Source organism: Somniosus microcephalus, chromosome 21 (assembly GCF_052327205.1).
Source record: "Somniosus microcephalus isolate GS21.2 chromosome 21, FLI_Smic_1.0, whole genome shotgun sequence".
NCBI lineage: Eukaryota > Metazoa > Chordata > Chondrichthyes > Squaliformes > Somniosidae > Somniosus > Somniosus microcephalus.
In genome coordinates, this window is record NC_141007.1 from 65,455,331 (window position 1) to 65,483,242 (window position 27,912).

The following is a 27,912-nucleotide window of genomic DNA, read 5'->3' on the forward strand; positions in this document are numbered from 1 at the left end:
GCCAACATATTTGCTCATCTATCTCCTGATATACCTATCAATTCCTCCAATAAAAGGCGAAGAGTTACGAAGGTGACTAAAGGTTTTTATTGACTAAATAACAGCCCACTCTCGTGGGTGATCCGATCCAAGCAGGAGGAATACCAGCCAGTCGCTCACCTTTATACCTGGCCTGGTGGGTGGAGCCAAGGCGGAGTCGGCAGTGGTCATCCCAGGTATAGCAGTGTGGCAAGAGGCGACCTCGTACCGTGATACAATAGTGGTCAGTGATACAGTTATAACGAACAGTGGTGAACAGTGCTAACGATAGTGAACGTGGTTTACCACATTCACCCCTTGTTTAGAATTAAGTCCGGCGGGGTGAAGTGTACTACCAATTCTGGTAGGTCAGTCTGTCCGGAGGCTTCGTAAGCCTCTCCGATCGCCGCAGCGGTGGTGTTGCCTTATCCGGTGCTGGTGCCTTATCCGGTGTTGATGCTGGTGTTTGCGTGGTCGGCGAGGGCTCGTGGGGTTCCGGCATGCCGTCTACCTGGACTGAGGTTGGGGGGGGTGGTGGCGGTGTTTCCGGATCGGCTGAGGGTGCGAGGTCTCGTAGGGAGACAGTGTCCTCCCGCCCGTCTGGGTACGCCACGTAGGCGTACTGGGGGTTGGCGTGCAGGAGGTTCACCCTCTCGACCAGGGGGTCCGTTTTATGGGTCCTCACGTGTTTCCGCAGCCAGACCGGCCCCGGGGCGGTCAGCCAGGTTGGTAGAGTGGTTCCCGTAGTCGACTTCCTGGGGAAAACGAACATTCGTTCATGGGGGGTGGTGTTAGTGGCCGTGCAAAGTAATGACCGGATGGAGTGCAGCGCTGTCGGGAGGACTTCTTGCCAGCGGGAGGTTGGGAGGCCCTTAGACTTTAAGGCTAAGAGGACGGCCTTCCATACCGTCGCGTTCTCTCTTTCCACCTGACCGTTACCTCTGGGGTTGTAGCTGGTGGTCCTGCTTGCTGCAATACCTCTCTCTAGGAGGAATTGCCGGAGTTCCTCGCTCATGAAGGAGGAGCCCCGGTCGCTGTGTATATAGTTCGGGAACCCGAACAAGGCGAAGAGGGCATTCAGGCACTTAATGACCGTGCTACTGGTCATGTCGGGGCAGGGGAAGGCAAAGGGGAAACGGGAGTACTCATCAACGATGTTGAGGAAGTACACATTACGGTCAGAGGACGGGAGGGGCCCCTTAAAGTCGATGCTCAGGCGCTCGAAGGGGCGGGTGGCCTTGATCAGGCTTGCTCGGTCCGGCCTATAGAAGTGCGGTTTGCACTCCGCACAGGTCTGGCAGTTCCTGGTCATGGTCCTGACCTCCTCGATGGAGTAGGTCAGGTTGCGGGCCTTAATGAAATGGTAGAGTCTGGTGACTCCGGGGTGGCAGAGCTGGTCGTGGAGGGTCTGAAGCCTATCGATATGCGCGCTGGCGCATGTCATTCGTGAAAGGGCATCAGGGGATTCGTTCAGCTTGCCTGGCCGGTACAAGATCTCATAATCGTAGGTGGAGAGCTCGATTCTCCATCTCAAAATCTTGTCATTCTTGATTTTGCCCTTCAGCTTGTTATTAAACATGAAAGCCACCGAACGCTGGTCGGTGAGGAGGGTAAATCGTTTGCCTGCCAGGTAGTGCCTCCAGCGCCGTACTGCCTCCACGATCGCCTGGGCCTCTTTCTCGACCGACGAATGTCGGATCTCGGGGCCCTGTAGGGTCCTTGAGAAGAAGGCCACTGGCCTCCCCTCCTGGTTTAGGGTGGCGGCTAAGGCGAAGTCGGAGGCGTCGCTCTCCACCTGAAAGGGGATGGACTCGTCCACTGCGTGCATCGTGGCCTTGGCTATGTCTCCCTTAATGAGGGAGAAGGCCGCGCACGCCTCCTCCGTGAGGGGGAAGGAAGTGGCTTTCAGGAGGGGTCTGGCTTTGTCCGCGTAATTGGGTACCCATTGGGCATAGTAGGCGAAAAGCCCCAGGGTTCTCCTAAGTGCTTTAGGGCAGTGGGGGAGGGGTAGCTCCATGAGGGGGCGCATTCTTTCTGGGTCGGGGCCGATGATTCCGTTCTCCACTACGCAGCCGAGGATGGCAAGGCGCGTGGTGTTAAACACGCATTTCTCCTTATTGTAGGTGAGGTTCAGCCGTTGGGCCGTACGGAGGAATTTCTCCAGATTCGCGTCATGTTCCTGCTGGTCGCGGCCGCAGATAGTGACGTTATCTAGGTAGGGGAATGTAGCCTGCAGTTCGTTCTGGTCAACCATCTGGTCCATCTCCCTTTGGAAGACCGAGACCCCATTAGTGACACCGAAGGGGACCCTAAGGAAGTGGTATAGGCGCCCATTCGCCTCGAAGGCGGTATACTGGCGGTCCTCAGGGTGGATAGGGAGTTGGTGGTAGGCCGACTTCAGGTCGATGGTCGAGAATACTTTATACTGTGCAATCTGATTGACCATGTCAGATATGCGGGGGAGGGGGTATGCGTCCAGCTGGGTATATCTGTTTATGGTCTGGCTGTAGTCGATGACCAGGCGGTTTTTATCGCCGGTCTTTACGACTACGACCTGGGCACGCCAGGGGCTGCTGCTCCCCTCGATAATGCCCTCTTTCAGGAGGCGCCGCACCTCAGAGCTAATGAAGGCTCTGTCCCCGGCGCTATACCGCCTGCTTTTGGTAGCGACGGGTTTGCAGTCAGGGGTAAGGTTAGCAAACAGAGAGGGTGGCGGGACCTTGAGGGTGGAGAGGCTGCAGGTGTTACGCGGTGGGCGGTTTAACGTTTGCTGGTTGTTGACTGTGAGTGGGGGGAGGGGTCCACCGTATGCTAGGGTTACGCTTTGGAGGTGGGATTGGAAGTCCAGCCCTAGTAGGACGGCAGCGCAGAGATGGGGGAGGACGAGGAGTTTAAAGTTTTTATACTCCGTGCCCTTAACCGACAGGGTCACGACACAGTAGCCGCTGATGTCCGTGGCGTGGGACCTCGATGCCATCGAGATTCGGCTGCGCGTTGGTAGGACAGAGAGGGAGTAGTGGCTCACCGTGTCTGGGTGGATGAAGCTCTCCGTGCTTCCGCTGTCGAACAGGCAGGTCGTGGCGTGGCCGTTCACTTTGATGTCCATCATTGACTTGGACAGATGGTGCGGGCGGGCTTGGTCCAGGGTGACGGAAGCTAGTGTGTAGCTGAGCGAGTCGTTGTCATCTGCGGGCGAGGCGGTCGGGCGTGGTGAGTAAAATGGCGTCTCCCACGAGGTAGGGCCCCATGAGGCACTATTGGGGTCGGTTGCCTTAATCAAAGATGGCCGCCCCCATGACTCATGTGTGGGGATGCTGGCCTCAGTTGCCCTAAACAAAGATGGCCGCCCCCATGACTCATGTGTGGGGATGCTGGCCTCAGTTGCCCTAAACGAAGATGGCCGCCCCCATAGTTCGCATGCGGCACTGCTGGCCTCTGAGGATCCGCTCCTGCAGGCCTTGGAGAAGTGGCCTTTCTTCAGGCAGGTTCTACATATGGAGTTCTTGGCTGGGCAGCGCGACCTCGGGTGCTTCTCCTGGCCACAAAAAAAACAGCCGGCGGCCCGATCGCGGATGCCCGATGTCGGGGCCGGTGCCGGGGGTGGCGGGGCCGGTCGGGTCCGGGACGCCGACGCAGAGGTAGGTCCCGGGGGCGGCGCTGGGAAGGGTGCTGTGGTAGGGGTCGGGCCCGAGTCCCAGGGTCGCGAGCAGTACCTGGTGAATGCTTCCTGATCTTGGTGGGCCACTTCCAGGGAGATAGCGAGGGCTTCAGCTTTTTCCATGCTGAGGTCTTTAGCTTCCAGCAGTCTTTGCCGTGAGTACTCGGACCGTAGGCCTTTCAGGAATGCGTCGCGGATATTATCTTCAGTATTTTCGGCTGCCGACACCGATTTAAAGTCACAGTTCCTGGCGAGTGCATATAGCGCCTGTGAGAATTCGGCTACTGATTCTCCTGGCTGTTGCGGCCGTGATCTTAGGAGGTGCCTAGCGTACATGTAGTTTACCGGGGTCCGGTACTTCTGTTTCAGCAGGTTGATGGCGGTCTCGTAGGTAGTCATGTCCTCGATGAGAGTGTATACTCTCGGGCTCAGTTGTGCCTGCAGGACACTTAGTTTGGATGCCTGAGGGACGCTGGATTCTCTCAGGTATGATTCGAAGCAGACCAGCCAGTGTTTAAAGTCTGCGGCTGAGTTTGCTGCTCGTGGGTTCAGGTCCAGGTACGGCGGTCTGAGGGCTCGCAGCCAAGCTGGCTGGTGTGGCTGTGCTCCTGGGAGCTGCGCTGGTGGCTCCTCCGCCGGTTGTGACTCGTTGTCGGACATCATTAAATTTAGTCAATAAAATTGATATACCTATCAATTCCTCCAATAAAAGGCGAAGAGTTACGAAGGTGACTAAAGGTTTTTATTGACTAAATAACAGCCCACTCTCGTGGGTGATCCGATCCAAGCAGGAGGAATACCAGCCAGTCGCTCACCTTTATACCTGGCCTGGTGGGTGGAGCCAAGGCGGAGTCGGCAGTGGTCATCCCAGGTATAGCAGTGTGGCAAGAGGCGACCTCGTACCGTGATACAATAGTGGTCAGTGATACAGTTATAACGAACAGTGGTGAACAGTGCTAACGATAGTGAACGTGGTTTACCACATCTCCTCCTCACTGTTTGGAGCTCTATTTATTTAAAAAAAAACTACCAGCAATGTAACCACTCCCCCTCTGTTCCTTAACTCAAGCCAAATAGATTCAGTCCTAGAACCTTCTAGTATATCCTTTCTGTTTAGAACTGTAACATCATCCTTAATACTGTCACACCCTCTTTTTCCTTCTCTATCATTACTGAATACTTGGTAATCAGGACTATTAAGAACCCATTCCTGCCCTTGTTTGAGCCATGTCTGTTAATGCAACCACGTCATAATCCCATGTGGCAACTTGTCCCTGCAGCTCACCAATCCTAAGTTACACTACGGGCATTGACGTACATTCAATTTAATACCTCCTTCGTCACTTTTGCTATTTTACTCAATCTGTTCCTTGCAATTTTTGGGATATTTCTAATTTTACTGCTGTTTATACCTCTGTCCTCTGATCTCATTGCTGCTCCTTTCTGCTATTTTCTGTTTCCCCTCCCCCTGCCAAATTAGTTTAAACCCTCCCCAGCAGTACTAGTTAACCTCTCGGTAAGAACATTGTTCCCTGCTATTTTCCTGGAAATCTGATGGCCTCTACTCTAATACTGGATGTTTAGATTGAGAACTTGTGTGGCAAATTCCAGGTGCAAACCTTTAGGCTGGTACTAACTCGGATCATTTTAAATAATAGTGCATCAGCGCACATTATCTGAGCATCGTGTAAGAATGTTTAAAATGAAAATAAATAACAAAAACTGCCTTACTTTTATGACCTAATTATGATGGGTTTGTCAGTTGTTTACTAGGCTGTCTCTCTCGCGCTCGCTCTCTCTCTCTCCCTCAGGCAGTCCACATTAAAAATGAGTTCTCAGGTGACTGATGAGTCCAATGCGGGACCTACAGTCTCTGTCACAGGTGGGGCAGACGGTGGTTGAATGGGCGGGTGGGTTGACTTGCGCTTGGCTTCCGCTTGCTCCCAGTGAAGAGACTCGAGGAGGTGTTCGGCGCCTTCCCGGATACTTCTCCTCCACTTTGTGCGGTCTTGGGCCAGGGATTCCCAGGTGTCAGTGGGGATGTTGCACTTTTTCAAGGAGGCTTTGAGGGTGTCCTTGAAGCGTTTCCTCTGCCCACCTGGGGCTCTCTTGCCGTGTCGGAGCTCCGAGTAGAGCGCTTGTTTTGGGAGTTTCGTATTGGGCGTGCGGACGATGTGACCCGTCCATCGGAGCTGATCGAGCGTGGTCAAAGCTTCGATGCTGAGGATGTTGGCCTGAACAAGAACACTGATGTTGGTGCGCCTGTCCTGCCAATTGATTTGCAGGATCTTGCGGAGGCAGCTTTGGTGGTACCTCTCCAGTGCTTTGAGGTGCCTGCTGTACATGGTTCACGTCTCTGAAGCATACAGCAGGGTGGGTATCACTGCTGCTCTGTAGACCATGAGCTTAGTGCTGGATTTGAGGTCCTGGTCTTCAAACACTCTTCCACAGTATATTGTGGTAATCAAATGCACTGTGGCGAGAGAGAGGCTGTTACTGTTCCCCGCATTATCCCCATTCTTGCCCTATCCAAAAATATTTTCTGTTCTCTATTAAACCAAATATATTTTTGAACAGCTTGTGATCGTAAAATATTCGAATGGTGATCTGGGCTTTCACTTGACTCACGGACCATTCTGTTGCTTATTAATGTTGACTAGAATATTTTCTACATCCCAAGGTATTTTGAGGTATATGCTGTATGCAAAATGCATTGGATATAATGCTGATGCATTTGCACATTTCTTGTCACTCCCCAATGTTTGGCTAGTGGGCCTGCCGACCTACTTGGCACGATTGAGAAACTTGACTATCCAGATAGCAGTACTGAAGCTAACTTTCACTTAACCTGCTATAATTTTGGGATGTTGCAAAAATTGTGCATGTTCGTGATGGATTATTTGTTGGAATCTTCCTTGTTGGTCTCCGTACGTACAAAGTTAAACTAAGAAACAAATGCTAGAAATCTGAAATAAAAACAGAAAATGCAGGAAATACACAGCAGGTCAGTTAGCATCTGTAAAGAGAACAAATACTGTAAGTTAATGGCCCGCAATTTGCGGTGCGGATGACAGCGAACTGGCAGCATTCGCTGTCATTCCGCCTTTGAAGCTGTCATTCACTGCTCCTCCATAGGCTGTGCTGTGCCCCCCTCCCCCTCATAGAGCCGGCAATCTGTGTAATCACTCAAATCAGGGAAGCTGACACAAACTTTGACTCTTCTGCAGTAATTACGCTGTTAAATACGGCATTAAAAGTTAGACCCTTTTAGATTAGGTGTAGCTGGGGTATTAACAGTATTTGACTGCTAAACAAAGGTTAAGGGCCTGAAAAACGAATTTAATTTTGTGCAGTGTCAAATTTATCCATTTTAATAAAAAATATATTTTTAAAGTTTTTCCATCTTTACTTCAGTTTTGCCTTTTCCCCATGTGAGAGCCCCACTCTTTGTTTTGCTCTCTAACATTTTTTAAAAGTTTGAATTTTAAGAGCTTATTCGCTGTCTGCGAGAATTTTGCATTTTGATTGGCTGGCTGCTTAGATGGCTTGTTGACATCACAGCAGCTCGCACTAGGGGATTCCCACTATATTACGTTGATTTGAATTGAATGTCGGAAAACCAGAACTTCTCGACACAGATTGTGAGATCTTTGTGCGAAGTTAACTTTGGGGCTAGCGGCGAACGCATTTGCTTCACCGATGACTGCAAATTCCAGGCCATTGTTTCGGGTGTAACTCTTAAACCGAACTGAAAAAATGACTAATTCCCATCCCTAGTTACCCTCCAGAAGGTGGTGGTGGGCCACCTTCCTGAGCTCTAGCAGTCCATGTGGTGAAGGTACTCGCACAATGCTGTTAGGGAGCTTCAGGGGTTTGACCCAGCGATGATGGGGCTTAGTTGAGCAGATTGAAGATTCTACAGAAAGATGGGCAAGGTAACTAACAGCAGTGGAATGGTACCCCCACGAGGAATCAACACCTTGAAAGGGGATAACAATTGGCAAGAAAACAACTACTGTGCTGGAGTGGCTTGTATTGTAATCCAGCGTCTTTGATTTTCTTTAATAGTCTTGCGTTTTGCACCATGAATGAATGTAAAGTTCACCCTGGTTTTCTGATTGGTGTGTGATAACCACTTGGCGTTATCCATCATGTGGTTAGCAGGGATCAGTTAGGTCTTGGGTCCAATCAGATTCCAGAAACCACAAGAAGGGAAGTGTCCATGAAATTCTGATTCCAGGACTTTCTGCCTCTGTCATTTTTTTGCTGTTGGAGCACGTGCTTGCATCTTCTCTTTAGACTGCCCACTCCCAGCCTAATCTGACTGCAGCCTTCTTATTTGCTCCTGATCCAATTCTGTACCCATCCCTCTTACACCCCAATTCAACTCTGGAGCCAGCCCATGTCCTGGGAGTAAGTAATATTAGTAAGTAATATAATGGTAATGACTGGTAATTTGCCTTCATCGTGCTGTCCAATTCAGTAGCTACTCCTGCTGAGTTTTCCCAATTACTGTATGTTATTCAAAGTTTTAACAAATTTTATATATAAAAAAAAAATTAACTGCTTTTTAGGGCATTGATTGAGATTCCCTCTTAAAAACCCAGCAGCATCTTTCACATGAAAAATTGAAAATTTCAAATATACTTGTTTCTAAATACTTGTATGACTAAAATCCATTTCATTTATATTTATCTGAAAGAAAAGTAGGAAAGATTGAGCTTTGAAATTTAGAACGCAACAAGTACCTCCTCTGTTTTTCACTGGTATAAGGAAAGCTCAGGCCCCATTGATTGACGTGTAACCCAGTGTTCACAACGTGCTGGAAACCTTCAGCCTTGTTACTTACAAATAAAATGGGATTAGACGGAAAATATAAGCGCGGTAAATGAAAAGTATCTTATTTACTAGAACTTTTATCCAAATTGGAGGAGTAAATAATTAATTTAATTCTTCCTGTTTCTTACTGAAGTTATCAAAGGTGCAGTAAAGTTTTGAGCAAAGTGTAAACATTCTTTCATTTCAATGTGTTCAGATTTTAAGCATCCATGCTATGTTGGTAACAGTTCTGCACTGAACACGAGTTATTCACTTAAAATGAATAGTTTGAAAATGTTTCATTTATGTGCAGTTTTCTAATCTAACAATATTTAACTTGGAAAAATTGAATTTTTGCAGCTGTGTGACAGAAGAGGATGGAGTTTTAAAATCTATAAAGCACCTGCAGTCCAGGAGATAGATATTGGTGTTCATTGCCATCGTTCACATGTTCTGACTCTGATATTTTCTACTGTTTATACAGAAAAGGAGAAGGAGGAGAAATAACAAACTGAATGCAGCTGATAAATGTAAAGAGACCCCCTCTGCTTCTCCACTCGAGCAGTTGCATTCAGAAAGTAAACACAAGGACACGGAAACAGAACAACGCAATAAAGCTGGTAATCAAACGAGTGGTTACTCTGCTGGCACTGATGGGGCCAGTGACCTAAACTCTACTAGTGGTATTGCTGATCTACAGGGTGCTGTAGACGATGGACATCCTCCCATGTCATCAGGTATGGAGGAAGCTTCAGGTAATCATAGTCCAATCGAAGGTCAGGTAAATCCAGGCTTCGTGCCGTCCAAAGGTGGCATTGTAACTGCTAAGGACAAAGAAGGTGCCGCCCAGCCTACTACTGAGAGTGACCTGTTTCACCCAAACCAGTGCAACAAATCAGCCAACGCAATGCATGATGGAGTTTTAACCCCTGAAAAACCTAGCAGTGGGTACAATGACACTGAACCTGGAAGAGAAGATGGTGCAGGTGAATTTGGATCAGCTGATACTGACAGTGAGCAACTTAACAGTGACTTAAGTACTGCTGCTGAAGAAAAAAGTAACCAGCAATATGACTTGAAGAAGGAAAAGGACGTTCTACTCACTAAGGTTACTTCACTTTAACTTTTATATATGAAACAAACTTTTTATGACTATTCCAGTTTTTAATAAAATTAGAATACTGTTTCAAATCAATAGCTGTAGCTTGAAATTATCGTAAGGAACTTGGCATACCAGAACAAATGTTGAAAAGGGAGATATTCTGCATGATGTGTTATATTTTCTGTTGGATAGTCAATGGAGCCAGGAAACCTAAAAATCCAGATGATTTTTAAAACTTTTTTTTTCATCCTTTCCTCTGTGACTCCTGCTAGGGCACGCCGTCCCTAAGGACCCTGGCTAGCTTCTGGCGCCTTGCCTAATGTACTATTCTTGTGTGAGTTTAGAACAGCCCCTTACTGTTTTGTCTTGTGTGTTAGTTTGGATGAATCCGTAAAAACGTTCTAAACATGGAAGAACATATTGGGTAATGACTATCGGCGGTTACTTAATGGGTGAGGCATCACTGCCAAATCCAATCCTGTCATCACCTGATAGCCACAGGCTTTCCAGCACGGGCCGATGCAGTAGATAGCAGTCAATAGCCTCCCTAGCCTATGTGAGCTGAGCCCCCTTCCGCCACGACAGCCCTTCTTAAATCAGACATTAGTTCTTTCCCAGTTCAGCATTTTAACCGTTGATATTTTCTAGTCTCTTTTTCCATAATTACTCTAAGCCAAATAACGTTGTGGTCACTGTTGGCTAGATGATCTACTGTAAAGCCCTCCACTTGCCCTACTTCATTTCCCAGAACCACATCCAATACAGCTTGCTTCTTTGTTGGACTGGAGACATATTGATCGAGAAAGTTCTCCTGTACACATATCAGAAATTCCTCTCCTTCCCTACCGTTAGCACTATGTTTTTCCCAGTCTATATTAAGGTAATTAAAGTCTCCTAATATTACTACTCTATTTTTGTTACATGCTGTTGAAATTTGCCAACATATTTGCTCATCTATCTCCTCCTCACTGTTTGGAGCTCTATTTATTTAAAAAAAAAACTACCAGCAATGTAACCACTCCCCCTCTGTTCCTTAACTCAAGCCAAATAGATTCAGTCCTAGAACCTTCTAGTATATCCTTTCTGTTTAGAACTGTAACATCATCCTTAATCAATACTGTCACACCCTCTTTTTCCTTCTCTATCATTACTGAATACTTGGTAATCAGGACTATTAAGAACCCATTCCTGCCCTTGTTTGAGCCATGTCTGTTAATGCAACCACGTCATAATCCCATGTGGCAACTTGTCCCTGCAGCTCACCAATCCTAAGTTACACTACGGGCATTGACGTACATTCAATTTAATACCTCCTTCGTCACTTTTGCTATTTTACTCAATCTGTTCCTTGCAATTTTTGGGATATTTCTAATTTTACTGCTGTTTATACCTCTCTGTCCTCTGATCTCATTGCTGCTCCTTTCTGCTATTTTCTGTTTCCCCTCCCCCTGCCAAATTAGTTTAAACCCTCCCCAGCAGTACTAGTTAACCTCTCGGTAAGAACATTGTTCCCTGCTATTTTCCTGGAAATCTGATGGCCTCTACTCTAATACTGGATGTTTAGATTGAGAACTTGTGTGGCAAATTCCAGGTGCAAACCTTTAGGCTGGTACTAACTCGGATCATTTTAAATAATAGTGCATCAGCGCACATTATCTGAGCATCGTGTAAGAATGTTTAAATTACTTTTATTACCTAATTATGATGTGTTTGTCAGTACATTAAAAATGAGTTCTCAGGTGACTGATGAGTCCAATGCGGGACCTACAGTCTCTGTCACAGCTGAGGCAGACGGTGGTTGAAGGGGTGGGTGGGTGGGGTGCTTGGGTTGACTTGCGCTTGGCTTCCGCTTGCTCCCAACGAAGAGACTCGACGTGTTTGGCGCCTTCCCGGATGCTTCTCCTCCACTTTGTACGGTCTTGGGCCAGGGATTCCCAGGTGTCAGTGGGGATGTTGCACTTTTTCAAGGTGGCTTTGAGGGTGTCCTTGAAGCGTTTCCTCTGCCCACCTGGGGCTCTCTTGCCGTGCCGGAGCTCCGAGTAGAGCGCTTGTTTTGGGAGTTTTGTATCGGGCATGCGGACGATATGACCCATCCATCGGAGCTGATCGAGCGTGGTCAAAGCTTCGATGCTGGCCTGAACGAGAACACTGACGTTTGGGCGCCTATCCTGCCAATGGATTTGCAGGACCTTGCGGAGGCAGCTTTGGTGGTACCTCTCCAGTGCTTTGAGGTGCCTGCTGTACATGGTTCACGTCTCTGAAGCATACAGCAGGGTGGGTATCACTGCTGCTCTGTAGACCATGAGCTTAGTGCTGGATTTGAGGTCCTGGTCTTCAAACACTCTTCCACAGTATATTGTGGTAATCAAATGCACTGTGTGGCGAGAGAGAGGCTGTTACTGTTCCCCGCATTATCCCCATTCTTGCCCCATCCAAAAATATTTTCTGTTCTCTATTAAACCAAATATATTTTTGAACAGCTTGTGATCGTAAAATATTCGAATGGTGATCTGGGCTTTCACTTGACTCACGGACCATTCTGTTGCTTATTAATGTTGACTAGAATATTTTCTACATCCCAAGGTATTTTGAGGTATATGCTGTATGCAAAATGCATTGGATATAATGCTGATGCATTTGCACATTTCTTGTCACTCCCCAATGTTTGGCTAGTGGGCCTGCCGACCTACTTGGCACGATTGAGAAACTTGACTATCCAGATAGCAGTACTGAAGCTAACTGTTTCACTTAACCTGCTATAATTTTGGGATGTTGCAAAAATTGTGCATGTTTGTCTGTGATGCATTATTTATTGGAATCTTCCTTGTTGGTCTCAGTACATACAAAATTAAACTAAGAAACAAATCTGAAATAAAAACAGAAAATGCAGGAAGTACACAGCAGGTCAGTTAGCATCTGTAAAGAGAACAAATACTGTAAGTTAATGGCCCTGAATTTGCGGTGCGGATGACGGCGAACTGGCAGCATTCGCTGTCATTCCGCCTTTGAAGCTGTCGTTCACTGCTCCTCCATAGGCTGTGCTGTGCCCCCCTCCCCCTCATAGAGCCGGCAATCTGTGTAATCACTCAAATCAGGGAAGCTGACACAAACTTCGACTCTTCTGCAGTAATTACGCTGTTAAATACGGCATTAAAAGTTAGACCCTTTTAGATTAGGTGTAGCTGGGGTATTAACAGTATTTGACTGCTAAACAAAGGTTAAGGGCCTGAAAAACTAATTTAATTTTGTGCAGTGTCAAATTTATCCATTTTAATAAAAAATATATATTTTTAAGAAACTTTAAAAAATCTATATATTTTTAAAGTTTCTCCATCTTTATTTCAGGTTTGCCTTTTCCCCATGTGAGAGCCCTACTCTTTGTTTTGCTCTCTCTAACATTTTTAAAAAGTTTGAATTTTAAGAGCTTACTCCCTTATTTGCTGTCTGCGAGAATTTAGCATTTTGATTGGCTGGCTGCTTAGATGGCTTGTTGACATCACAGCAGCTTGCACTAGGGGATTCCCACTATATTACGTTGATTTGAATTGAACGTCGGAAAACCAGAACTTCTCGACACAGATTGTGAGATCTTTGTGCGAAGTTAACTTTAGGGCTAGCGGCGAACGCATTTGCTTCACCGATGACCGTAAATTCCAGGCCATTGTTTCGGGTGTAACTCTTAAACAGAACTGAAAAAATGAATCATTCCCATCCCTAGTTACCCTCAAGAAGGTGGTGGTGGGCCACCTTCCTGAGCTCCTGCAGTCCATGTGGTGAAGGTACTCGCACAATGCTGTTAGGGAGCTTCAGGGGTTGGACCCAGCGACGATGGGGCTTAGTTGAGCAGATTGAAGATTCTACAGAAAGATGGGCAAGGTAACTAACAGCAGTGGAATGGTACCCCCACGAGGAATCAACACCTTGAAAGGGGATAACAATTAGCAAGAAAACAACTACTGTGCTGGAGTGGCTTGTATTGTAATCCAGCGTCTTTGATTTTCTTTAATAGTCTTGCGTTTTGCACCATGAATGAATGTAAAGTTCACCCTGGTTTTCTGATTGGTCTGTGATAACCACTTGACGTTATCCATCATGTGGTTAGCAGGGATCAGTTAGGTCTTGGGTCCAATCAGATTCCAGAAACCACAAGAAGGGAAGTGTCCATGAAATTCTGATTCCAGGACTTTCTGCCTCTGTCATTTTTTTGCTGTTGGAGCACGTGCTTGCATCTTCTCTTTAGACTGCCCACTCCCAGCCTAATCTGACTCTGCAGCCTTCTTATTTGCTCCTGATCCAATTCTGTACCCATCCCTCTTACACCCCAATTCAACTCTGGAGCCAGCCCATGTCCTGGGAGAAAGTAATATTAGTAAGTAATATAATGGTAATGACTGGTAATTTGCCTTCATCATGCTGTCGAATTCAGTAGCTACTCCTGCTGAGTTTTCCCAATTACTGTATGTTATTCAAAGTTTTAACAAATTTTATATATTAAAAAAAAAATTAACTGCTTTTTAGGGTATTGATTGAGATTCCCTCTTAAAAACCCAGCAGCATCTTTCACATGAAAAATTGAAAATTTCAAATACTGTATACTTGTTTCTAAATACTTGTATGACTAAAATCCATTTCTTTTATATTTATTTGAAAGAAAAGTAGGAAAGATTGGGCTTTGAAATTTAGAACGCAACAAGTACCTCCTCTGTTTTTCACTGGTATAAGGAAAGCTCAGGCCCCATTGATTGACGTGTAACCCAGTGTTCACAACGTGCTGGAAACCTTCAGCCTTGTTACTTACAAATAAAATGGGATTAGACGGAAAATATAAGCGCGGTAAATGAAAAGTATCTTATTTACTAGAACTTTTATCCAAATTGGAGGAGTAAATAATTAATTTAATTCTTCCTGTTTCTTACTGAAGTTATCAAAGGTGCAGTAAAGTTTTGAGCAAAGTGTAAACATTCTTTCATTTCAATGTGTTCAGATTTTAAGCATCCATGCTATGTTGGTAACAGTTCTGCACTGAACACGAGTTATTCACTTAAAATGAATAGTTTGAAAATGTTTCATTTATGTGCAGTTTTCTAATCTAACAATATTTAACTTGGAAAAATTGAAATTTTGCAGCTGTGTGACAGAAGAGGATGGAGTTTTAAAATCTATAAAGCACCTGCAGTCCAGGAGATAGATATTGGTGTTCATTGCCATCATTCACATGTTCTGACTCTGATATTTTCTACTGTTTATACAGAAAAGGAGAAGGAGGAGAAATAACAAACTGAATGCAGCTGATAAATGTAAAGAGACCCCCTCTGCTTCTCCACTCGAGCAGTTGCATTCAGAAAGTAAACACAAGGACACGGAAACAGAACAACGCAATAAAGTTGGTAATCAAACGAGTGGTTACTCTGCTGACACTGATGGGGCCAGTGACCTAAACTCTACTAGTGGTATTGCTGATCTACAGGGTGCTGTAGACGATGGACATCCTCCCATGTCATCAGGTATGGAGGAAACTCCAGGTAATCATAGTCCAATCAAAGGTCAGGTAAATCCAGGCTTCGTGCCGTCCAAAGGTGGCATTGTAACTGCTAAGGACAAAGAAGGTGCCACCCAGTCTACTACTGAGAGTGACCTGCTTCACCCAAACCAGTGCAACAAATCAGCCAACGCACTGCATGATGGAATTTTAACCCCTGAAAAACCTAGCAGTGGGTACAATGACGTTGAACCTGGAAGAGAAGACGGTGCAGGTGAATCTGGATCAGCAGCCACTGATACTGACAGTGAGCAACTTTATACAGGAGACAGTGACTTAAGTAGTGCTGCTGAAGAAAAAAGTGACCAGCAATATGACTTGAAGAAGGAAAAGGACGTTCTACTCACTAAGGTTACAATTTTTCTATGAAACTAACTGTATTCTAGATCTAAGAAAATTAGAATGCTATTTCAAATCAATAACAGTAGCCTGGAACTATCGTAAGGAACTTGGCATACCAGAACAAATGTTGAAAATGGAGATATTCTGCATGATGTGTTCTATTTTCTGTTGGATAGATAGTCAATGGAACCAGAAAATTCTATAAAAATCCAGATGATTGGGAAAGCATTAGAAACCAGCAAAGGATGACTAAAAAATTGATGATGAGGGAGAAAATAGAATGAGAGTAAACTAGCAAGAAATATAAAAACAGATTCTAAGAGCTTCTACAAGTATGTAAAAAGGAAGTGAGTAGCAAAAGCTAGCATTGGTCCCTCTGAGGCTGAGACAGGAGAAATTATAATGGGGAAGGGGCTAATAAGAGCGAGGAACTTAAAGGAATTAAGAACAGTAGAGAAAAAGTACTTGAGAAACTAATGGGACTAAAAGCCGACAAATCCCCATGACCTGATGGTCTACATCCAAGGGTCCTAAAAGAGGTGGCTGCAGAGATGGTGGATGCATTAGTTGTGACTCCCTAGATTCTAGAATGGTCCCAGCGGATTGGAAGGTAGCAAATGTAACCCCGCTATTCAAGAAAGGAGGGAGAGAGAAAACGGGGAACTACAGGCCAGTTAACCTGACATCAGTCATCGGGGGAAAATGCTGGAATCCATTATTGAGGAAGTTGTAACTGGGTACTTAGAAAATCGTAATATGATTAGGCCGAGTCAACGGTCCTGAATTCACGTTCAGCGGAGTAGCTAAGGAGTTCACTGCTGACATTTGATCGAAATCCACAATTGCCTCGTGCGAACCCCCTTTTGAGAAGTTGCTTTCAAATGCTGCAGAGTTGTGCGTTGCATAGTGCCGCACGGATCCCAGGGGCGCACCATGGTGTGTATGCGAACCTGGGATCACGTGGGGCGGTGCTCCTTTCACTTCCTGATTCTTAATCATGAGGAAACAGGATTTTCTGATTTGCCCACAATTCATTTAAAATAATTTAGCAGCCAGAAATGCTATTTTATTAATGGGTTACAATCATTGCAATGGTATTTAATACACAAACCAAGATTTTAGCATTAATAGAATTCGATCAAGCACTGAAAATTCTTGAGATACTTTTTCCTGAAGGTGTCCTTAAAACCATAAAACTCGATTAGAATGCTTTTTATACAAAGCATGCAGTGGAATTAACACTGGCCCTTTAATTATTGGCTATGACAACATAAACCTATAATTACAGTCTTTCTTACAGTTCTGTTGAATTAATTTCTCCTCTATTAGACTGACTAACGTTTGATTAATTTAAATAATCTAAAGTCGAGAGTTTAAATGTCGTGATAACATGAGGAAATCATGAAAGTGAATTAAATCCTATCTAAATAGAAGTTGGGAAGTAATTAAACCAAAACTACAAAATGCTTTTAGGCAGCAAAGATGGTGACACAAAAAGGCCCTGTTTTCAAACTCGAATAAATTAAGTTTCTTTCAAAGTTTGTATCCGCTCAAAACGAACCAGTGCCTCATTGTTATGGGCTGCAGCATAAACCTAGCTCAACATTAATAACATTTTCTCATCGCCCCCACCCTTACACTGTGCAACAGGCTTCCTGTGCCTGTTTGCACCCAATGTAAAAACTGTCAGGCTAATTAATACGCAATTGCCCAACTTTTTGCCAGCACGTTGATTTGAATGATGAGGTGAAGCGTGCAGCAAAGCCTATGTGCAGCCGCTTGCGGTCAATTTCAAAGGTGGTACAGGGTATGACGCCATAATCTGAGAGTACACCGTCATATCGACTGCAAATTCAGGTCCATCATTGTTTTATGAAAGGGAAATTGTGTTTAACAAATTTATTTTTTGAGGCTATAACTAGCAGGGTAGATAAAGGGGACCCAGTGGATGTCGTATATTTTGATTTCCAAAAGGCATTCATAAGGTGCCAGATAAAAGGTTGTTATGCAAGATATGGGCTCATGGGGTTGGGGGTAACATATTAGCATGGATAGAAGATTGGTTAACGGACAGAAAAAAGAGAGTAGGTATAAATGGGTCATGTTCAGGTTGACAGGCTGTAACTAGTTGGGTGCTGCGAGGTTCAGTGCTTGGGACTCAACTATTTACAATCTATATTAATGACTTAGATGAAGGGACCGAGTGTAATATATCCATATTTGCTGACGCTACAAAGCTAGGTGGGAAAGTAAGCTGTGAGGAGGACACACAGAGCCTGCAAAGGGATACAGACAGGCTAAGTGTGTGGGCAGTAAGGTGGCAGATGGAGTATAATGTGGGGAAATATGAGGTTATTTACTTTGGTAGAAAGAATAGAAAAACAGAATATTTTTTAAATGGTGAGAAACGATTAAATGTTAGTGTTCAGAGAGATTTAGGTGTCCTCGTATAGGAAACACAGTTAGCGTGCGGGTACAGCAAGCAATTAGGAAGGCAAATGGCACATTGGCCTTTATTGCAAAGGGGCTGGAGTGCAAGAGTAAGGAAGCCTTGCTACAATTGTACAGGGCTTTGGTGAGACCACACCTGGAGTACTGTGCGCAGTTTTGGTCTCCTTATCTGAGGAAGGATGTACTTGCCTTCGAGGCGGTGCAACGAAGGTCACTAGATTGATTCCTGGGTTGAGAGGGTTGTCCTATGATGAGAGATTGTGTAGAATGGGCCTATATTCTCTGGAGTTTAGAAGAATGAGAGGTGATCTCATTGAAACATAAGATTCTGAGGGGGATTGACAGGGTAGATGCTGAGAGGTTGTTTCCCCTGGCTGGAGTGTCTAGAACTAGGGAGCATAGTCTCAGGATAAGGGTTCAGCCATTTAAGACTCTCCACCACCTTTGATGCCCTTGTTCCCACTAAAATTATTGCACACCCTCACTCTAGTCGTTCCCTCTGATATACCCCTCATCTCTTAAGTCCGAGGGATGCAGACTTGAATGTCTTTGGTGGACAACTGGTCGAATCATCCATCACCAGATTTGGCTAGATCATATAAAGCACTCCCGGGTCCTGCCCTCCATCACTAAAACCGCCCATTATGCTAAGATCATCCAGGACAGCAAAAATAACACCTGGCTTCTCTTCTCCACCACTAACCGTCTTCTCAAACCACCCTCGCCTCCTCCATCCTCCTCTCCAACAATAAATGTGAGGAGCTCATGGACTTCTTCGTTTAATAGATTGACAACATCTGTTCAACTGCGTCTGCTTTCAATTCCCTCCCTTCCCCTAGCCACTGGACCGTACTTCCTCTCCGTTTTCCCCCTGCCCTAACCCTAAATTTGCATATTTCTCTAATTTCTCTCCTGTCTCCTCTCTCGCCCTTTCAAAGCTCATCTTGTCAATGAGACCGTCCTTCCTGGCTCCCATGTTAGCGGATAATGTTAACGGTTCTCTTTCGTCCGGTATTGCCCCCTTTCCTTCAAATCTGCCATCATCACCCCTCTCAAAAATCCAATCCTTGGCCCCTCCGTTCTTGCAAACAATCGCCCCCATCTCCAGCCTCCCTTTCCTCTCCAAAGTTCTTGAACATGTTGTCACCTCCCAAATTCGTGCCAATGTTTACCAGAAATCCTTGTTAAAATCCCTCCAATCAGGCTTTCGCCCTGCCACAGTACTGAAACTGCTCTCACCAAGGTCACAAATGACATCCTAATTGACTGTAACAAAGGTAATCTATTCCTTCTCATCCTTTTAGACCTGTCTGCAGCCTTTGGCACAGTTGACCCCAAAATTTAAGTCCAATGCCTCTTCACTGTCATCCAGCTGGATGGGACTGCACTTGCCTAGTTCCATTCCTATCTTTCCAGCCGTAGAATCACCTGCAATGGCTTCTCTTCCCACTCCCGCACCGTTACCTCTGGTGTCCCCCAAGGATCTATCCTTGGCCCCCTCCTATTTCTCATCTACATGTTGCTCCTCGGTGGCATCATCCGGCAACACAACGTGAGTTTTCACATGTACACTGATGATACCCAGCTCTACCTCTCTCGAACCTTCCACTGTCTCTATACTATCAGACTGCTTGTCCGACATCCAGCACTGGATGAGTAGAAATTTCCTCCAAATCGGGAAGACTGAAGTCATTGTCTTCAGTTCAAGCCACAAACTCCATTCCCTTTCCACTGATTCGATCTCTCTCCCCGGCAACTGTCTAATGCTGACCAAGTCTGTTCACAACCTTGGTGTCACATTTGATCACTAATTGAGCTTCCGGCCTTGTATCCGATCTGTCACTAAGACTGCCCATTTCCACCTTTGTAATATTGCTGGTCTCCGCCCTTACCTCAACTTCTCTGCTGCTGAAACCCTCATCCATGCCTTTAACACCTCTAGACTTGACTATTCCAATGCACTCCTGGCCGGCCTCCCTAGTTCTATCCTATGTAAACTTGAGGTCATCCAAAACTCTGCCCTCCAAGTGCTAACTTGCATCAAATCCCGCTCACCCATCTCCCCTGTGCTTGCTGACCTACATAGGCTCCCAGTTAAGCAATGCCTTGATTTTAAAATTCTCATCCTTGTTTTCAAATTCCTCCATGGCTTGCCCCTCCCTAGCTCTGTAATTTCCTCCAGCCCTATAATCCCCCGAGACCTCTTCGCTCCGCCTATTCTGGTCTTTTCAACATCCCCAATTTTAATCGCTCCACCATTGGCAGCCGTGCCTTCTGTTGCCCAGGTCCTAAGCTCTGGAATTCCCTGCCTAAACCTCTCCACTTCTCTTTGCTCCTTTAAGACGCTCCTTAAAACCTACCTCTTCGACCAAGCCTTTAGTCATCTGCCCGAACATCTCCTTATATGGCTGTCATTTTTTAAATATAACACTCCTGTGAAGCGCCTTGGGACGTTTTACTGCATTAAAGGCGCTATATAAATATAAGTTTTTGTTGAGATGAGGAATTTCTTCACTCAGAGGGTTGTGAATCTTTGGAATTCTTTATATCAAAAGGCTGTGATGCTGAATTGTTGAATATAGTCAAGGCTGAGATTAGATAGATTTTTGGAATCTAGGGAGATGGGGATCGGGCGGGAAAGTGGAGTTCAGGTGGAAGATCAGCCCTGATCTTACTGACTGGCGGAGCAGGCTCGAGGGGCCGTATGGCTCACTCCTGCTCCTCATTCTTATGTTCTTGCCCAGCCCTAGTTTTCCTCAAGCAGGTGGCAGTTGGCCACCTTCTTGAACTGTTGCAGTCCATGTGGTGAAGGTACTCCCATAATATTGTTGGATAGGGAGTTCCAGGGTTTTAACCAAGCAACAATGGAGCTTAGTTGAGCAGTTTCAAGATTCCACACAAAGATTAGGTAGACTAGCTAACTCCCATAATTAATAAAAGATACAAGAACTGTGTATATAAAAGTATTCTAAAAAAGAATAGCTGATTGTGACCTTTCAGTTTTTTTCATTCTGAAGATATTTACAGTAGAAGTCCTATTTGTATATACAGTCCTACATGTTTATTTACTACATGCTTAATTGCAATTTCCATTTTAACGTAACCATTTCTAAAGACCCATTTCCCCCTATACTTCCAGTTGTGAAAAGTTTGTTTTATTGCAATTCCCACTTGTATGCAAGTGTGGCGCTCAGAAATCTCGCTTTAATGAGATTTGTCACCTTTGAACCTGAGACTTTCCTCCTGAGGAAACTAGTATTTCAAAGGTATGTAAAACTAGAGAGTGTTGGATGCCATACACTTACCCAGTTGAGCTTGGAATGCAGTGTCTCACTGCTGCATCAGTAACTGCTTTGGACTCTAGTGAGGACGCCAATGATCCAGTTGCAAGTGAGGAGGTTGATGAAGGGATTCCTGGTGGTTTGAGTGAGGCAGAGTTTGATCCTTTTGTTTGGTGGATGATGACCATGACATCTGCGGAGAGATGACTGATGCAGGTTGAAAAAGACACAAAAACATTAGCGGACACGAGGCCCACTTACAGGCGTGACTGTTGATGCTAAACCCAAAGAAAATTTGTAGGCCTGGATTTTGCAGTCGGCAGCGTAACTACAGATTACGCCGCCGACATCTGAACGGAATGCACACTTACCTGATGGGCCCCCTTCTTCGAAAACTTGCTGGCAGACGCTGCGTAGTAGAGGACCGCGTAGTGGCCCACGGATCCCAAGGGCGCACCGTAAGCGTAACTGGGCTCACGTGGGCCGGTGTTCCAATCAGCAAACAGAAGGTCTCTCATTATTTATAACACAGATGTTTATGCACATTAAATCCGGAAGGCTGTAGTAATGAGGGTTTGTGTTTTTTCCCTTTCTTCCACTTTATGTACGGATTTTTTTTTAAAGTTTATGTTCTACATAGATGCAAAAAAAAAAAGCCTCCCAATGTAGCAACTGCTTCCTCCGAACTTTTCATGGACAAAATTCTAAAATGCTTCCATTTCCGGCTTCGTAGCTTTTAAAATGACTTGGATTTGTGAGGCGGTATCCCTTTACTCTGCAAACAGGCCCTGCGCCAGCAATTAGGATTTCCCTGTCGGTGCGGATCATCTGTCAAGTCGGAACTTGACAGATCACAAGTTCAGGATTTAGCGCATGCGGAAATCCCGAACATGCTGTCCATTTCAAATCTCGGAGTACGCTGTCACACCAACCACCGATTCTGGCTCTGTAGTGTCGAAACATCAGAGGTCGGCAAGTGTGTTCAGACTGGTAATGTCTTCTCTCTTTGGTGTCCTCTAGGGTGAATGTTTAGGAACTGACGATAAAGAGAATCAAGTTCAACAGAATGAGAAGAAAGGACTTGAGCATGACTCCAAAGAAGAAAATAGGGCTGATAGTCCATCGCTACCCACGAAGCGGAAAAGCAACACAGCATTGTCTGCTACATCAACGGGCAATGTAACTGATGAGAAAGACACCAAAACCGAGGAGGGTAGTTTAAGCAGGAGGGAAAAAAAGAAACAGAGAAAAGCATCAAGTGGCAAGACTTCTGCCCAAAGGTGGGAAATGTACTAAATTGAGAGGCAGCTCACTGTTTGTTTTATTTTTTTTTAAAGTCCATTTGTTTATTAAACAATGCTAAGTTTAGACTATTGGACTCCTCAACTCTTAGAATTGGGTTTTGCAGCAGTTTCTTGATGTGCCAATTTTACACTTTGCATTGAACGTGGACTCGACTCTATTAATTTAAAGGGGCTTTTCTCTCAATATCTATTTTGGCTCTCTCAAAATGCACCAAAGTTGCAATTCTAAACAATAACAATAATTGCCATATATCTGGGAGGCATTTGAATGGAGAACACATTACTTTTTTACCTCCCAGATACCTTTTTATTTTAAATTGTTTAGTAATGTACATGTCTATTTATATAATAAAAACAGGCTTTGTCACACTTTTTGTGACAGCTATTCCATTATAAATTTGTATATCCACATCATGCTGTAATTACCTCCTCCCATCATTCGTGGCACTTTAGTTCCTCAGTTTTACGTTTCCGAGCTCCTCAGTCTGTATGGCATATAATCTCCAATTCAGCCATCTTGTTTTCCCAGATTACTGTATGCTTTACTGTTTGTTAACTTTTGCTTCGTGCTAGCACTCTCGCCCCTGAGTCAGAGGTTGTGGGTTCAAGCCCCACTCTAGAGACTTGAGCACATAACCTAGCCATACATCAGTGCAGCACTGCCAGAGGTGCCGTCTTTCGGCTGAGACATTAAACTGAGACCCCGTATACCTATGACACTATTTGAAGAAGAGCAGGAGAGTTCTCCTGGTGTCCTGGACAACATTTATCCCTCAATCAGCATTACTAAAATAGATTATCTGCTCATTTATCTCATTGCTGTTTGTGGGACCTCGCTGTGCCCACGTTTGCCTCTGCTACAAACAGTGACTACACTTCAAAAGTACTTCATTGGCTGTGAAAGTGCTTTGGGATGTCCTGTGGTTGTGAAAGTCACTACATAAATGCTATTTAGCTGTATAAATAATATAACATCAATGTATTATGTTAAAATAAGGACAAAGTGTATGCCTTTAGAAAGAGACTGAATTACATCAGCGTGCCTAGATCAAGTTATCACCCACTCTCTAGCTCTTCTTCACCTGAAGGCTACACTTGATCTTGACTTACTGTGTGCAACACCACAGAAGATAGATTTGGGATATATTAAAAATGGTGTGTAAGTTGTGCACTTCCCGTCCAACAATATTACATCCTGTTGTCCTGAATTTTGGTCACACTTTTCAGTTTCTGTAGCTATTTCCTGTTGAAGTTTCCTATCTCAAGTTGAGCTACTGCGATTACGTGCTTCGGTCAGTGGGTGGAGTATGAAACAAGTTTCTCTTTTTTTTTCTAGCTCTGTTACCATCTTGTTTCCTGCTTTCAGGAATGTAATTTTTTCACTCTTTGTTTTTCACTGAACAACTTTCTTTTCTTTTCTCCTTTCTAGGCCTCATTACCCACTTTCATTTCTCTCAGGGCTTCTGTATGGCCTCTGCAAATTTTTGGAAATTCGTCCTCCGACCTTCCTATTTTCTTCCCCGGTCACCCACACCATGCTTGGCTGTTCCAGTTGCTGCCCCATTCTGTTTGTTGCTTTTTGCCCTGCTACCAGCAGCAATCTACCGGCTCTCTCTTCCCCACCCCATGTGCCTGCTTTTCTTCATGGCCTCTCGCGCTTCAAGCCCCTCCACTTTCTCTTTGCTGCCTCTCACAGCCATCTACTCTGCTTATTTTTAACTCTGGCCTGCTTCATGTTATGATGCCAGTTTCCCCCCCTGCTTAACTCATTTAGCAAAAAATTAGCACTAATCCCAGCCTCCTGTGTCCCAAAAGCCTTTAGCTCTACCTGCAGCTCACCCTCTGACAACATTTTGCCTGTCGCAGCTGTGACCAGTTAAGTTCAGATGGTTGAGTTTATTACAGCTGTAAAATTATGACTTCTTACAGAACATCAGTTACATTTCTTGCATTTTTAAGCTGAATGTAATAAATGGGGATTAAAATAGTCTAAATGAAATACCAAACATTTTGAGTCTTTCAAGGATTAGTGCGATTTTCTTCTTTTAAAACAAAGCTGTGTTTTTTTTACTCCGCAGTTGCACGTTTTTAACGCAGGAAGAAACTGTTGTCATTTATTTCCATGCATTATTATCGAAGGATTTTAAATTCACTCCAAATAAAGATGTGGTAGTTGTAAGAGGCCTTGGCAATGACTGGAGTACAAATGTATTGGAGATGACCATAACCAAGTAGGTTTCCATTTTATTCCACTTTGCTGAGAGATTTAACTGCTTGAGTTCATTTAGGCAGTTTCTTGTTTAAAGTTATTTTGAATTTGAGAAAAATGAGGGAAATAGTTGCATATTTACAACAACAACTTGTATTTATATAGTGCCTTTAACATAGTAAAATGTCCCAAGGCACTTCACAGGAACATTATCAAAAAAAAATTGACACCGATCCACAAGGCAATATTAGGGCAGATGATCAAAGAGGTAGGTTTTAAGGAGCGTCTTAAAGGGGGAAAGAGAGATGGAGAGGTTTAGGGAGGGAATTCCAGAGTTTAGGGCCTTGACAGCTGAAAGCATTGCCGCCAATGGTGGAGGAATTAAAATCGGGGATACACAAGAGGCCTGAATTTGAAGAGCGCAGATATCTCGGTAGTTGTAGGACTGGAGGAGGTTACAGGGAAAGGCGAAGCCATGGAGGGATTTGAAAACAATTATGAGAATTTTAAAATTGAGGCGTTGCTTAACAGGGAGCCAATGTAGGTTAGCGGGCACAGGGGTGATGGGTGAACAGGACTTGCTGCGAGTTAGGACAGGGCAGCAGAGTTTTGGATGACCTCAGGTTTATGGAGGGTGGAAGTTGGGAAGCCGGCCAGGAGTGCATTGGAACTAGTCTCGAGGATCTTACTGAAATCCACACAAGGACTTTTGGGGCACTAACTTCACCAGGGCGCTACTTTTGGTGTCCCGAAAAAGTTAGCCCCCCCCCCCCCCCCCCCCCCTTGGGGTGCTAATGGGAGGCGCAAAGCAACCGAATTTCTCCCCCTTTGTCTCAAAGATTGTATTCCTTTAGTGGGGAACATTGTGTGCTGGACTCTACATCTGCCAAGTTACGCACTTGAACTTGACACCTTGAGCTGTAATGAGTTCTCGTGCAGAATTTTCCGCCACTCAAATGTTGGTTCTTTTTAATATCTGAGCTAGAAATTGTGTCCTTTTTAAAAAGAAGCTCACTGCTGAGTTCTGACATAAATAATCTAATTCTGTCATAAATAATCTAATTCTGTTTTATCCAAACTTACAAGCCATTTCTCTTCAGATACTGTAGTTTTGAAAAATTAGCTTTGTTTTATTCATGTATTTTAGAAACTGTACTCTTGTATTAAAAATAAAGTAAGGTATAAAATGACACCCTTAAAACACATTTGCAGTAGTGGATTGTTACAAATTGGATTCTTTCAATTTTATAAAGGATGGATGTCTTGTGGCTTTCTGATTTCTGTAGTGTTGTATTGACTGACGTTCTGTGAGTTTTGATGCAGTACAAGCATCTCTCTGTCCTGGTTAAGATTCCATTATACTCCTTAAGCTAAGTGATCAATAAAGATTTAAATTGTTTATGTCTCCATTACTTGTCCATATAAATCAATGATCACAAATTATTTGTTTCTTCTTCGCATCAACAGAGATTTGGGAGAACATGGATACTTAATTGATGGTCGCCTTTTTGCTCACAAAGACATAATTGGAAAAATTCTTCCTTATAAATATGCAGTCATGCGTGACCATCAATTGGAGTATGAAATCATTTATAAGTGGGATACACCTGATGACTGTACCACTAATCGCTGTTTACATATTAAGCAAAACTTGCTTAATGAAGGAGGTAAGTAGCTGTGCCCTATTAGCCTGTTTTATTGCTGGTTCCATAACCAGTCTAGTTTTAAAATGACTACTTTTATTTTTATATAAAGGTGATGCTGTCCTGTTACAGCATTTGTGGAGGGAAATAAACATTCTATTCCTCCTCTATTATTGGAGTTGGCACATGAGCTCATCAGTTAGGCTGCCTGCTCTGGTTTCACTAACTTGCTATGGCTCACTATTTCTGTGTAGCTTGTAAATAAACCTGACTTTGTTTTACTCTGAAAGTGTGGTTTTGAAATCCTTTTGGAGAATATGGTGAGCATCCTGCACAATCTCCAGTGCTTTGTTCCATAATTCAGGGGTGATTATCAGACCTGTTTGCATGCTACCCCATTCATGGCATGTATAAAGGTACAGGTTTTGCTTCCTAGGAACCTTGGTCCGCTTATGGAAGTGGCCTCTGCCGTGAAAAAAGAAGAGTTGGGAGAAAACCTGAACCAGAACACCTCGACCTGTTACAAATTGTGAAATAAATCTATCTCTCTACCTCCTGTGAACATAGAAATTAGGAACAGGAGTAGGCCATAAGACCCCTCGAGCCAGCTCCACCATTCAAATAAGATCATGGCTGATCTTCGACCTCAACTCCAACTTCCTGCCCAATCTCCATATCCCGTGATTACACTACAGTCTAAAAATCTGTCTACCTCAGCCTTGAATATACTCAACATTTCAGTATCCACAGCCCTTTGGGGTACAAAATTCCAAAGATTCACAACCCTCTGAGTGAAGAAATTCCTCCTCCTCTCAGTCGTAAATGGCCAACCCTTTATCCTGAGACTATGCCCCCTAGTTCTAGACTCCAGCTAAGGGAAACAACTTCTCAGCATCTATCCTGTCAATCCCCCTCAGAAACTTGTATGTTACAATGAGATCACCTCTCATTCTTCTAATCTCTAGAGAATATAGGCCCAATCTACTCAAACAAGCTAATTTTTCAAAACTACAGTATCTGAGGAGAAATGTTTGGATAAAAGAGTTAGATTATTTATGATGGAACTCAGCAGTGAGCTTTTTTAAAAAGGACACAATTTCTAGCACATCAGATATTAAAAAGAACCAACATTTGAGTGGCAGAAAATTCTGCATTAAAACTAATTACACGCAAGGTGTCAAGTTAATGTTCAAGTACATAACTTGTCAGATGTAGAGTCCAGCACACAATATTCCCCACTATGCATCAGTTCTATATGCGTTTGCAGCCTCTGAGTCCTCCTCACAGCTTACTTTCCCACCTAGCTTTGTATCATCATCAAACTTGGATACATTACACTCAGTCCCTTCATCTAAGTCATTGATATAGATTGTAAATAGCTGTGGCCCAAGCACCCATTAGTTACAACTTACCAACCTGAAAATTATCTGTTTATTTCTACTGTCTGTTTCCTTTCTGTTAATCAATCCTCAATCCAAGCAAATATGTTACCCCCAATCCCATGCGCCCTAATCTTGTGTAACAACCTCTTGCTTGGCACCTTTATT

At 44.4% G+C, this 27,912-nt stretch overlaps 1 protein-coding gene across 4 annotated transcripts in view; it reads left to right on the plus strand.

The window, feature by feature from the left end:
* Positions 1-27,912, plus strand: part of rnf213b (ring finger protein 213b) — a 183,783-nt gene that overhangs the window by 13,852 nt on the left and 142,019 nt on the right. For all 4 annotated transcript variants that reach the window (XM_085963799.1, XM_085963796.1, XM_085963798.1 and 1 more), the window contains 5 exons: positions 8,979-9,602; positions 14,848-15,486; positions 22,230-22,489; positions 24,592-24,744; positions 26,190-26,389. In XM_085963799.1, coding sequence (XP_085819925.1) covers positions 8,979-9,602; positions 14,848-15,486; positions 22,230-22,489; positions 24,592-24,744; positions 26,190-26,389 — 1,876 coding nt within the window. The remainder of the gene's footprint in view (positions 1-8,978; positions 9,603-14,847; positions 15,487-22,229; positions 22,490-24,591; positions 24,745-26,189; positions 26,390-27,912) is intronic.